The sequence below is a fragment of the Polypterus senegalus genome, chromosome 8 (assembly GCF_016835505.1).
Source record: "Polypterus senegalus isolate Bchr_013 chromosome 8, ASM1683550v1, whole genome shotgun sequence".
NCBI classification, from domain to species: domain Eukaryota; kingdom Metazoa; phylum Chordata; class Cladistia; order Polypteriformes; family Polypteridae; genus Polypterus; species Polypterus senegalus.
In genome coordinates this window covers 188,736,214-188,748,275 of record NC_053161.1, presented here as the reverse complement: position 1 = coordinate 188,748,275, position 12,062 = coordinate 188,736,214, and the positions used below count along the sequence as shown (strand labels likewise).

At 39.5% G+C, this 12,062-nt stretch overlaps 1 protein-coding gene across 1 annotated transcript in view; it reads left to right on the top strand.

Annotated features, from left to right (window-relative positions):
- LOC120534528 (zinc finger protein 501-like) overlaps positions 1–12,056 on the top strand; it is a 40,900-nt gene extending 28,844 nt beyond the window's left edge. The window contains exon 3 of the mRNA XM_039762131.1: positions 10,991–12,056. Coding sequence (XP_039618065.1) covers positions 10,991–11,700 — 710 coding nt within the window. The 3' untranslated portion in view covers positions 11,701–12,056. The remainder of the gene's footprint in view (positions 1–10,990) is intronic.
- The last annotated feature ends 6 nt before the right edge of the window (positions 12,057–12,062 follow it).

The following is a 12,062-nucleotide window of genomic DNA, read 5'->3' as shown; positions in this document are numbered from 1 at the left end:
TACAGCTTTGAATTTTGCACCACCGGGCCATTCCTAATGATGACTGTAAACAAGCCAAAGCCCTAAGGAGCTAATTATGGTCTGACATCTTGGGTGAAAAAAGATATCTGAGACCTCCGATCTCTCGGGATGCACAAACATTTCTGGGGTATTCCTTTTTTCACTCTACAAATCAAAAATAAGACACAAATCTTGCTTAAAATGCAGAATAGAATGTTTTATCTTTAACTTTATGGCTTTTGGAGATAAATTAATCTGATATTCACTTAACTATTCACAGTAACAGTTATTTTCATCGGTGGGTCCTCACACATTTGCATGTCACTGTGTATGCGATGTCATGAAAGTGTTCATCTTGCTAATGCTACGTCTGAAAAGGATCATCTGCGTGGCAGAGTATATCATGCACCCAATTGAAGAATTAAATGATGAAACCTTTAAATTTCTAGTATAGAAAATGGTGGTGTATCTAAAATGATAAATTGCAATTATTTTTGAGGGATTTTGTCGTCTTGTCCTGATCATATGTCTGGTTCTTTTCAAACAGTGCCATTATTGACAGCTAAGACACATTTGTTTCCTCAGCGATTTTCTTGCTTTTGCTGCTTTGTTGAAAGTCGATGTGCTCAACTGTGTGTTGTACGTAAACGTTTCTCATCAGATTACGTTGCAGCAAATGTCTTGCTTTAAATACACCACAAATAACTGTTTCATTTTAAACTTTATATATAAAATTCCTATCACATTTCAGATACTTTAAGATATTTCCTTTTTTTAAATTTTATTGATTTTGTTGTAATCATTCCATACAAATAGATACATTTTTACAAAAAAGTAGGATAGAAAACAAATCAACCCCCATGAGTCTCTGAGAGAGACAGCATGACCAACGGAGTAAAACTTAAAGCTTGTAAAAATACATAAATTGATGAGTTTAACACTAGAATTACCAGAGCCTATGAAAAAACCCCGAGATCCGTCCCACCTTAAATCGCTTCTTAAAACCGTTCTCACCTCTCCGCCAGCGTCTTTTGTTAATCTAAATGTGCTGATAAAAAAAAAAGTAGCAAGTAGCCGGCTATTCCATCCCCCACCGACTTAGAATGTGCACAAACTTCTCCCAGCTCATGCCTTGATTGATTATCTGGGAGTGAAGTGGAGTTTTAGAGTGGAAATAATAGATCGTTATTTGGAACACACGCATTTCACATGTGTTCTGTTTATACAGTAATCTGTGTAAACACAATGTTCAAACAGAAACGTTTTTCATATTGTAGTAGTAAATGACAAAATGTAGGCATAAACTATATAATGTACGAACCCTTCAGTCCAAATATCAAAGAAACACTTTCACAAAAGGTACAAATATAATAGAACAAGTATGCTTTTATTCAAAAATATAACTGCAAAAAAAAGCCACCTTAGCATGCCACATTTACACATACTTATTACAACCGCCACGGTAGCGTAATGGTATCAGCTGCTGACTAGTAATGAAAAGGTCATGAGTTCGATCCCGCCCGATTCAGTTTTGAGAAGTAAACTGCTCTTATTCGTACTATTTTAGAATAAAAACATACATTTGATTTCAGTGTGTAACAGCCAGTGTAATTTATGATACTTGTAAAGGTTAGTTTTTTTTTTTTTATTCACTTTTCATTCTCTCAGTTGTGTTCAGGATCCTTCCCTACCCCCCACCCCCCATTGACACTGCTGTTTTCACATAAAGATGTGCTATAGCTCTGCAGCGTACTTGTGACTACATTCTCGTACCAATGCTTGCGAACTGAAGCGCCTGCATGCACTTTTCGTGGCATTACACGTCTATTTTTTGAGCATGCCCGTGTTGCTCAAACACAGGAACATATGTTGGTGTACAAGTATAACAAAACAAGTACACTTTTATTCTAGACTATCAGTGAAGAAAAAATAGAGCAAGTTACAGTAGGCGGTTGATACGACAGCTTAAGTGGTGCAATGCTAAGAACTGCTGATTTCCGATCCGTGCTATATAAAATCATCACATTAAAATATTAACAATTCCCACACACCCTTCCTACATTCACGACATGTGTACTTGTTGCAGTGTACACATCTCTCTGTGCTATGGTTCCTATTACACTGAATGAGCACCTGACACTGTACTTTCTTCCCTATATAAATAACATTCGAGTATAGCGCGTCTCCAAATAAATCATATTTGAGCTATAGCGCATCTTTATGTGAAAACAGCAGTGTCAGATGGGGAGGAGGGGATTGTGACCACGACTCAGATAATGGAACTGAATTAAAAAAACAAGCTAACCTTTACAATTATCATGCATTTACACTGGCTCTTACAGACTGACTGAAATCAAATGTATGTTTTTATTCTAAAATAGTACAGTACATGCAATATTATTTGAAAACGAACAGCGTCAGATCGGGTTTGAATACACGCTGACGCTGTTACAGAAGGAGTCAGCTTATTCAGTGCAGCAGTTTCAACGCACAGTACATGCAGTATTATTTGAAAACGAACAGCGTCAGATCGGGTTTGAATATTCGCCCGATCTGACGCTGTTCGTTTTCAAATAATATTGCATTAATGCGAAGATGTTTTTACATATATTGTCTCTTACATTCATCTTGGGGTTTGTAATCAGTGACCGCATGTTTTTTTCCCCGATCTTGCCAGTTCGGACATGTTGCTGTATGGTGGTGTTTCTTTTGTACTCCAGGACATGCAGAGGACAGAATAGTACAGAGCAGTAAGTTCAGTGCTATATGCAATCAGATAGACAGACAGGCAGAGAAGGCACTAGATATATAAATAAAAAGGGAAGGCACTGTATAATAGATATATAAAAAGCAGCTAAGGGGATAGATATATAGATAGATAGGAAGGAAAGGCACTATATGATAGGCAGGCAGGGAAGCTCCTATATAATAATAAAATTACTGTTATTACTATATAGATAGACAGGGAGTTCAGGCAGGCAGAACGGCAAAGGTTAAAAATAAATAAATAAATAAATTTTCTCCCCAGCGGGGAATCGAACTAAGTGATGAAATTTTACCAGTACGCCACGGAAGCTGTTGTAAAGCTCTTGAACCTTTTATGAAAATGTTTTGTAACATTTATTAGTAAAATATGAAAAAGTTTCTATTTTAACATTGTGTTTACACAGGTTACTGTAGAAACGGAACACACATGAAATGCGTGTGTTCCAAATAACAATCTATTATTTCCACTCTAAAACTCCACTTCACTCCCAGATAATCGAGGCATGAGCTGGGAGAAGTTTGTGCACGTTCTAAGTCAGTGGAGGGATGGAATAGCTGGCTGCTTGCAGTTTGTTTTTATCGGCACATTTACAGGACAAAGGAGGCTGGCGGAGAGGTGAGAACGGTTTTAAAAAACGATTTAAGGTGGGATGGATCTATGATTTTTTTTTCGTAGACTCTGGTAATTCTAGTGTTAAAAGGCGGAAAAAGATAAATGGAGAAGAAAAAGAAATGGGAAGAGAGTTACTTCCTCAGTGCTTTAAGATCTTATTCTAAAACATTATTGAATAGATCCTGCCAGGTTTTGAAAAATTTCTGAACAGATTCTCTCACTAAGAATTAGATATTTTCCAATTTCAAATAATATAAAACATCAGTTACCCACTGACTTAAAAGAGGAGAGATAGGATTCTTCCAGTTTAGCAAAATAAGTCTGCGTGTCAATAGTGTAGTGAAGGCAATCACAGTTTGTTTGTCCTTCTCCACTTTAAGCCCCTTTGTGAGCCCACCAAACACAGCTGTTAGTGTATTAGGAGGGATTTTGAGACCAAGGCTGTTTGAAAGGCACTTAAAAATGTTTGTCCAGAAGTATGCTAATTTGGTGCAGGCCCAAAAGATGTGACCCAGTGAAGCTGGGACTTGATTGCAGCGTACACAGGTTGGATCTTGCCCTGGAAGCATTTTGGACTGTTTTAAGCGAGACAGATGTGCTCGATATATAATTTTGAGTTGAATAAATGTATGCTTTGCGCATATGGAGCTCGAGTGAATTCTCTGCATTGCTACCTTCCACTCCTTTTGTTATATGTTGAGTTAGGCCTTGTTCACACAGGCGTTAAGTTTTTGGATAAACGAACTTGCTCTGAACGTCCTAGATGTTTATGTTGCATTTTGTGGTGGCGATCGATTGACTTCTACACCAGCGTTCGTTTGTCTCTGTCTAACGCCAGCCTGCAGCCCAAATTGTAGTTTGTGTGTTAACCTGTGGAGGCAGTGTCGGGAACTGGATATGAAAGCCCTTGTCATTTTATTTGAGGTGTCTCCTTTCAATATGGACCATTTTGCTATGTTAGATATTAATCTTCTTGTTTTAAAAATACTCGTAATATGGCGACGTAGGGAGAGAAAAAATCACCACCGCTGCTGGGTTCATCCTCTGACTGCACAACGTCGGGTTAAAGGAAGTTTTTTTGTGCTTTATGAAGAAATGCGAAAATTTCCGCAAGTTTTTTAATTACTGTCGGATGTCGGTTTCCACTTTTGATTGTCTGCTGCAGCTGGTGCAATGCCACATTGCACGCCGATCAACTAATATGCGACTTGGTGTTAGCCCCGAAGAGAGACTACTTGTCACTTTGAGGTAAGGAAACAGTAGTTGAGTGTGCGCTTACACCGGTGTTATGCACTGAAATGCAAACCCCGGTCCTCCGAAGCGTAAAATAAACACGCAGAAAACGAACTAGAAGCGGTTTCCTTGCGTTCATTGGGTTTTGAACGCCAAGAAAAAGCTGCATGCAACGTTTTTTTGATGCCGTATAAACGCGCAACCGGACAAGCGCCGCGTCACCAAAGCCCGTGTGAACACTCTCATTGACTCCTATGTGTAGAAAACACTCGGCGCTTGATCCGTGCTCACCGGACGCTACGAACGCAAAAAAAATGCTCGATTTTAACGCCCGTGTGAACAAGGCCTTAGAGATCTTTTTCCCATTGTCCTCTTGGATCTTTGAAAGGGAGTGACTGTAAAATAATTGTATATATTGCAGAAATGCTGTCTGAGTCCTCGAAACTGAGCAATATTTTTTCCAGCATAGAGGAGGGTGTGAGAAGAGGAAAATTGGGCAGGTTCTGTTTAAAATTTTCTCAATTGAAGATTGTGAAAGAAATGTGTTGCTGGAAAGTTAAATTTGGAATGTAATTGTTCATAGGATGCACAGATGTTTTCTATATAAAGATCTCTAAACAATTTAATCCCAAATGTTTTCCAGATATTAAAAACCGTATGGGTTTGCGAGGGTTAAAAAAGGTGCTTCTCATGCAGAGGTGCCACAGATAAAAGATTCTCCATCTTAAAATACTTCCTACATTGGTTCCATACTCTTAGTGAGTGAACCACCACTCACTCACTCACTCACTCACTCACTGTTTTAATTTGGGAAAATGGTTCAAGGGATTAAAGAGTAAGTAGGCAAGAATCAGAGAGAGAAAGTCCGATATTTTAATAAAATTTACTTATTCAATTATAGTAACATTCAAATACTTATTCAATTATAGCAAAATTCAAATACTTATTCAATTATAGCAACATTCAAATACATATAATGCAGTGACAATAGACATACAGAAACAAAATTATGCTTACAGTAATATCAAAAGATCCAGAGCCATCATCCTAGACCAGTAGACTGAGGGAGCCCACTTGTCAGTCTCGTTAGAGGATCAACCCGTAAGCCTAGTCAAAGTACCGGGCGGTGTGCACGTTCCCCACGGTTGAGCTTCCAAAGAAACTAAGGGCGGAACCTTCCCTTATATACTAATTGAGTGTCCTTGCCCAAAAAGCGGCTTACCTGCAAGCAGTGTATACAGAAGTGATCAGTTTCAGTACACACCCTTCCACGGGACACGGTGTTGTTTTTCCTCTACTTGGCCTTGACCGAGACAGTGCCTAGTACCAGAAGACGCACAATAATAAGCGTTGCGTGCAATGAGGCCCCTCGAAGTGACGAACAACTTCTTACATAGCCTTAGCTGTATCTTTTAGAACATTCCTGGCTGTTTTCGAAAAACAAATCTTTGCAGCTGGTTTTGCAATGAAGCGACCAACACCCATCTGCACTCTTTATTCCCCCCCTCCCATCATAGAGAAAATTACCTTCCATTACACTCACTCACTCACTCATCATTAATTCTCCAACTTCCTGTGTAGGTAGAAGGCTGAAATTTGGCAGGCTCATTCCATACAGCTTATTACAAAAGTTGGGCAGGTTTGATTTTGAAATTCTACACGTAATGGTCATAACTGGAACCTACTTTCGTCCATATACTGTAATAGACTGCAGCTCGATGGCCGTGGGAGGCGGAGTTACGTCTCGCATCATCATGCCTCCCACGTAATTGAGTGCCTGCCCATATAAGGTAAATATTTGCGGGTGAAGGACTGTGCTTAGCATATTCATAAGTAAAAATATCTGAATCACAAACTGATGTTAATTATATTTTGTCCATGAATCCTTATTAAATAATTCCAAATAGTCTGTCCGCTTCCTTTCATAGCTTTTCCGATGGTTGTGCTGCTTCCAGGCATGTATTTTTGTATAAAGCATTTAACCAATCACATTTCAGCCATCATTTGTTGCCAGGCAGAAAGGCCTTCACAATCCGTTGTGCAGGCTCTCTAACACAGAATAAATGTCGATTAACCTGTTGCTTCAACCAATCAGATTTTAAGTTGGTGTCAGTAGGGCCCTCTAGCAGGCGTACGGCAACGTCACCGTATTCAAACCCATTGATTGGATAGAAGCCGATATGAGGAACTCTGCGAGGCCACTGAACTCACCGCAAGCGCTCTGAGCGCAAGACCCTTGCGCTCACTACGGCCAACTCCATGGCAGGATTCTGGACAATATTATTTGCCAGACACAGACCAGAATTCAAGACCACGAAAACCTGATGTTTGTCACGCTCCTCGAGCCCCAGAAGTTTCGGGAATACAAAAAATTTCCCGCATGCAGCCTTCTCCAGTTTAACACAAGAGCCATGGAGCAGTTTTTGATCTGTCTCGGCTAAAAACAGAACTGACTGTAATGTATGTCATGAATGATTTTGCAGGAAAATCTCCCACTGATCTCCTTGACTTCCTTCATCAGAAAAATCTGAATGAGAGCATGGGGCAGCTGTTCACATTGGTATATTTGGGAGTGACCATTCCCGTGTACACTGCTTCTGTCGAGCGAACATTTTCAGCCCTAAAGTGAATTAAAACTTATGCCTGAAATACGACAGGGCAGGTTCGACTTTCAAAATTAGCTTTGATGCCGATAGAAAGGGACTTTTTGATGGAACTGAAGCGCATGGATTATCCATACGACAGAGTAATTCAACTGTTTTTGAGGAAAGAGAGGAGGGTGGATTTTGTTTACAAATAATCTGAATTTTTAGTGAATAAAATGTTGCGATTTTCCTAAATAATATTGCAAGTTTTTGAGATGTTATTGATGTTTATGTGTGTCGTGTGCTGTGGCTGTAGTAGAAAGGAACTTGTTCACCCCTGGTCTGTCTGTTCAATAAAGGCTACAGGAGTTATCTGTCTGCGATGCAGTGGCTCTTTATACTGTATTTCTGCATATTAAGATGGTTTTTATAACCATAAATTAGTTTTTGAGGGGCGGGTTGATTCAGACGGAGCACTTCTGAAGGCCTAGGTGTGAGACGCACGGTCCGCCAATGGACCAGATGATACGTAAATTTGATGAACATTACAACCCGAAAATAAACAAAACTGTAGAGAAGTTCAGATTATACTTCTCCCAGTGCGTCTCTCTAAATCCTCCGTGCGAGAACATTATCATAAGGCTTAACAATCTTATTGGTACACCTTCTACGTACACCGAACTGTCCTTATTACAAAGTCTTCCATGCTTTACCGCTGGCTGCTTCTTTCCATTCACCTTCCTAGCTCTTTATTTAAACACTTCTCCTTCTCACTTTTCCGCTACTTCGATGTCTTCTCCCTTTTCGTTCAAAATACGCGCCTCCTAGCCTTTTTTCAGTCAGCTCCCCTTACGTCACACCATGGTACATTTAGCACAAGTTACTACCGGGAATGCCTGTTAAACATCTTACATTCACGAGTAGCGATTTGCGTGGTGAACATTTCGATAAATGAAACTTGTTATCTTTACAACGGTTGACAACACGGAATGTAACTTCATATCAACACGTCCTCCAAATACGAACCCGATTGAAAGAAATAATGATAATCAAATCCTTGATGACAGCAACACTCATAACAGTGACAAAACAATTACATTGACAATCAGGTTGTGTTATTTTTAAATTGTTTCCTTTTCTTTTTTTATAACTTCTTTAACACACTCCTCCGCTGCGAAGCGTGGGTATTTTGCTAGTTTCTTATAAAATTCTACAGGGTAGCGATCGGGGCCTGCTGCTTTCCCACTCTGAAGTGACTTTATGGCATTTAGTATTTCAGAAGTATATCCAATTCCTCTGCACTGAGAGTATCTATTTGTGGTATTTGTAATGTATCCAGAAATGCATTAGATTATGTGTTGTCTTCTTTAGGATATTTCCAAATACCAGTTATTTTCTTCTTCAGTTTCCACACTGAAACATTCTTCTTGCATTTACTCCTTTAATCTACTGTTTAAAATTAAAAATTATACAATTCAGATGTAATTAAAGTACACATTACTGATTTTCATTTAAGGGGATTTGCACACATTTCAATCACAACTTATAGAAATGACAACACTTTTTCTGAATCGTCCTCCCATTTTAGGGCACCGTAATGTTTGGGACAATTGGTGCCAGTGGTGTTTGTGATTCCTCAGGTGTGTTTCATTGCTTTAGTCTTGCAGGCCTAAGACCCCTCAGCTTACTCCTGCCTACAGACTACCTTTGGTCTCTGTAGTTGCCATTGTTCAACATGAGAGTAAGAGCTGTGCCAATGAAAGTCAAAAGAAGCTGGAAAATAATAATTAAATCATTGGAGACATCGGAAAACTTTAAGATTACCCAATTCAAAGTGTCTGGGATATCAATAACAAGAAAGAACACACTGCTGAGCTCAGTAATTACAAAGGGACTTGTAAGCCAAGTAAGACCACCACTGCTGAAGGCCGAAGATGTCGCTGCATCTGCATTTTGATCACGACTTGCATACCCTGATGGTAACGATATTGCATGTATCTCTCTACCATCTTAAGTATACAGTGATCCCTCGCTATATCGCGCTTCGACTTTCGTGGCTTCACTCCATCACGGATTTTAAGAAATCCGTGAGCATATCTAAATATATATCATGGATTTTTCGCTGGTTCGCGGATTTCTGTGGACAATGGGTCTTTTAATTTATGGTACATGCTTCCTCAGTTTGTTTGCCCAGTTGATTTCACACAAGGGACACTATTGGCGGATGGCTGAGAAGCTACCCAATCAGAGCACGTATTATGTATTAAATAAAATTCCTCAATGATATACGATATGCTTCCCACGCGGTGCTTCGCACACTTAAAAGCTCTAACAGCACGTATTTATTTTTGATTGTTTGTTTTTCTCTGTCTCTCTCACTCTCTCTGACATTCTCTGCTCCTGACGGTTAGGGTGTGAGCAGAGGGGATGTTTGCACAGAGGCTGTTTGCCTAGAGGATATGTACGCTCCTCTAAAAAATGCTGAAAGACTACCTTCACATTTCTCCCATCCTTGCAGCTGCTTTTTCCTGCAGTGCTTCCCATACTTTAAAGCCCGAAAAACACGTATTGATTTTTGATTATTTGCTTTTCTCTCTCTGTCTCTCTGTCTGTCTCTCTCTCTCTCTCTCTCTCTGACATTCTCCGCTCCTGACGCGCACATCTTTGAAGTGGAAGATATGTTTGCATTCATTTAATTGTGAGACGGAACTGTCATCTCTGTTTTGTCATGGAGAACAGTTTAAACTTTTGACTAAAGGGTGTTATTTCATGTCTAGAGGGCTCTAATAATGTTAAAAACGTATTTAGAAGGTCGTAAAAAGCTTTTCAATGCTCTTACTGCAAAAATATTAGATTTATAAATAAATAATCCTACTTTGTGGAAATTCATTTATCGCAGTAGAGTCTGGAGTGGATTAACCGCAATTAACAAGGGTTTACTGTATAACTGAATATTTATAAACAGTGTGGGAGAGTTTCTAAGGGCTTAAATCGCGGATATTCACCTATTGCGGGGGGTTCTGGAACGCAACCCCTGTGATCAAGGAGGGATTACTGTACCATCCCATACAGATGGCATTATGTGGCTCAGGGTGACTGAGAGATTCCTCACCAAGTGAGGCAGTTCACACTGAAAAGCCGCCATCGCCAAATAACCCACATCTGTTAAGACTTGTAAGAGAAAAGGTATTGTGTGATTTCTGCATGGTGGTCTCTGTAATGAAGGCTGCAATTCAGCACACACTTCAAAGAGGATGACAGTAGGAAGTGTAAATCGGCTTGAGTCATCATCATGAGCCAAATTGTCATTGTGATACATCAAAACTCACTTTTTGTGTAGCCTGTCAAACATCAGAATGTGAAATGTGCAATGAAATGAGATTTTCTATTCAGTTCTTCGCTTTTCCACCTGGAGCTGCTAAATTGCCAACACAAATAAAGTCTACATAGGACTTACAAATGCTCAAAACTTGAGGGAACTTTGAGCCAATTTAAATGGCAAGTTCTAGTTTTATAAATCCTAACTTTTGCATAAGAAACAGCTTTCATGTATGTTGCCAAGCATAAGGAAGTTTTCTACACATGGCCCTGGTGAGAAGTTGTAATATAAAATGCAAAATTAACAAACTAAGTGTGTTTTCCAAGTACTAAAAAAGCTTTATAATTGCTCATGCTGATCAAAGGTTGTTCCTAATTTCAGCCATCATGTATTTAATGTGAGTTAATGTTGATAATAAGGCAGCGAATTGAAAATAAACACTTTTTTTTCCTTTTTGTTTTAAATTTTACACAGGAAAGAAAGATCACTGCAGTGTGGAATGTGGCAGAGAATTCTCTAACAGTAGTGCTCTTCAGAGACGCACAAGAGTTCACACCGGAGAGAAGCCATATTGCTGTAATCAATGCGGTAAACAGTTTTCACAAATGAGCAGTCTTCACAAACACAGTAGAGTTCACACTGGAGAGAAGCCATATTGCTGTAATGAATGTGCTAAACAGTTTTCACGAAAAGGCCATCTTCAGATACACACAAGAGTTCACAACGGAGAAAAGCCATATTGCTGTAATCAATGCGGTAAACAGTTTGCAGAGATGGGCAGTCTACAGACACACACAAGAGTTCACACTGGAGAGAAGCCATATTGCTGTACTGAATGTGGTAAACAGTTTTCACGACAAGGCCATCTTCGGAAACACACAAGAGTACACAATGGAGAGAAGCCATATTGCTGTAATGAATGTGGTGAACAGTTTTCACGAAAAGGCCATCTTCAGATACACACGAGAGTTCACACCGGAGAGAAGCCGTATTGCTGTAATGAATGTGGTAAACAGTTCTTACAGATGGACAGTCTACGGAAACACACGAGAGTTCACACCGGAGAGAAGCCATATTGCTGTAATGAATGTGGTAAACAGTTTTCACAAAAAGTCAGTCTTCAGAGTCACACAAGAGTTCACAACAGAATAAAAACAGTTGCAGTTCACAAATCAGTCCAGTAAAACAAGAACCCTTCAGGACTCAAGAGTGAGGTTCAGTCCTGTCCTGAAAAGTAAGCAAACTAAACTATTGTTGAGAAATGAATCTCAAAGAGAACCCATATTGCTGTTTGGATTGTGGCAAACAAATCTGTCCGAGCAGTACACTTCAGAGAAGCACCAGAATTCCTACCGGAGAGAAGTACAACTGAACTGTCGTGACTAAAGAGTGAGGTTCGCTCCTGCCTGGATAGTAAGCACATGTAACTGACACAAATCCATCCTACTTAGTGTTGTGTCAAAAACTAATCAACATGGAGGAGAAATAGAAGTTTATATCCTTTTTCCTTTTCCAGAAACACAATAAAGAACAGGGCGTCATACAA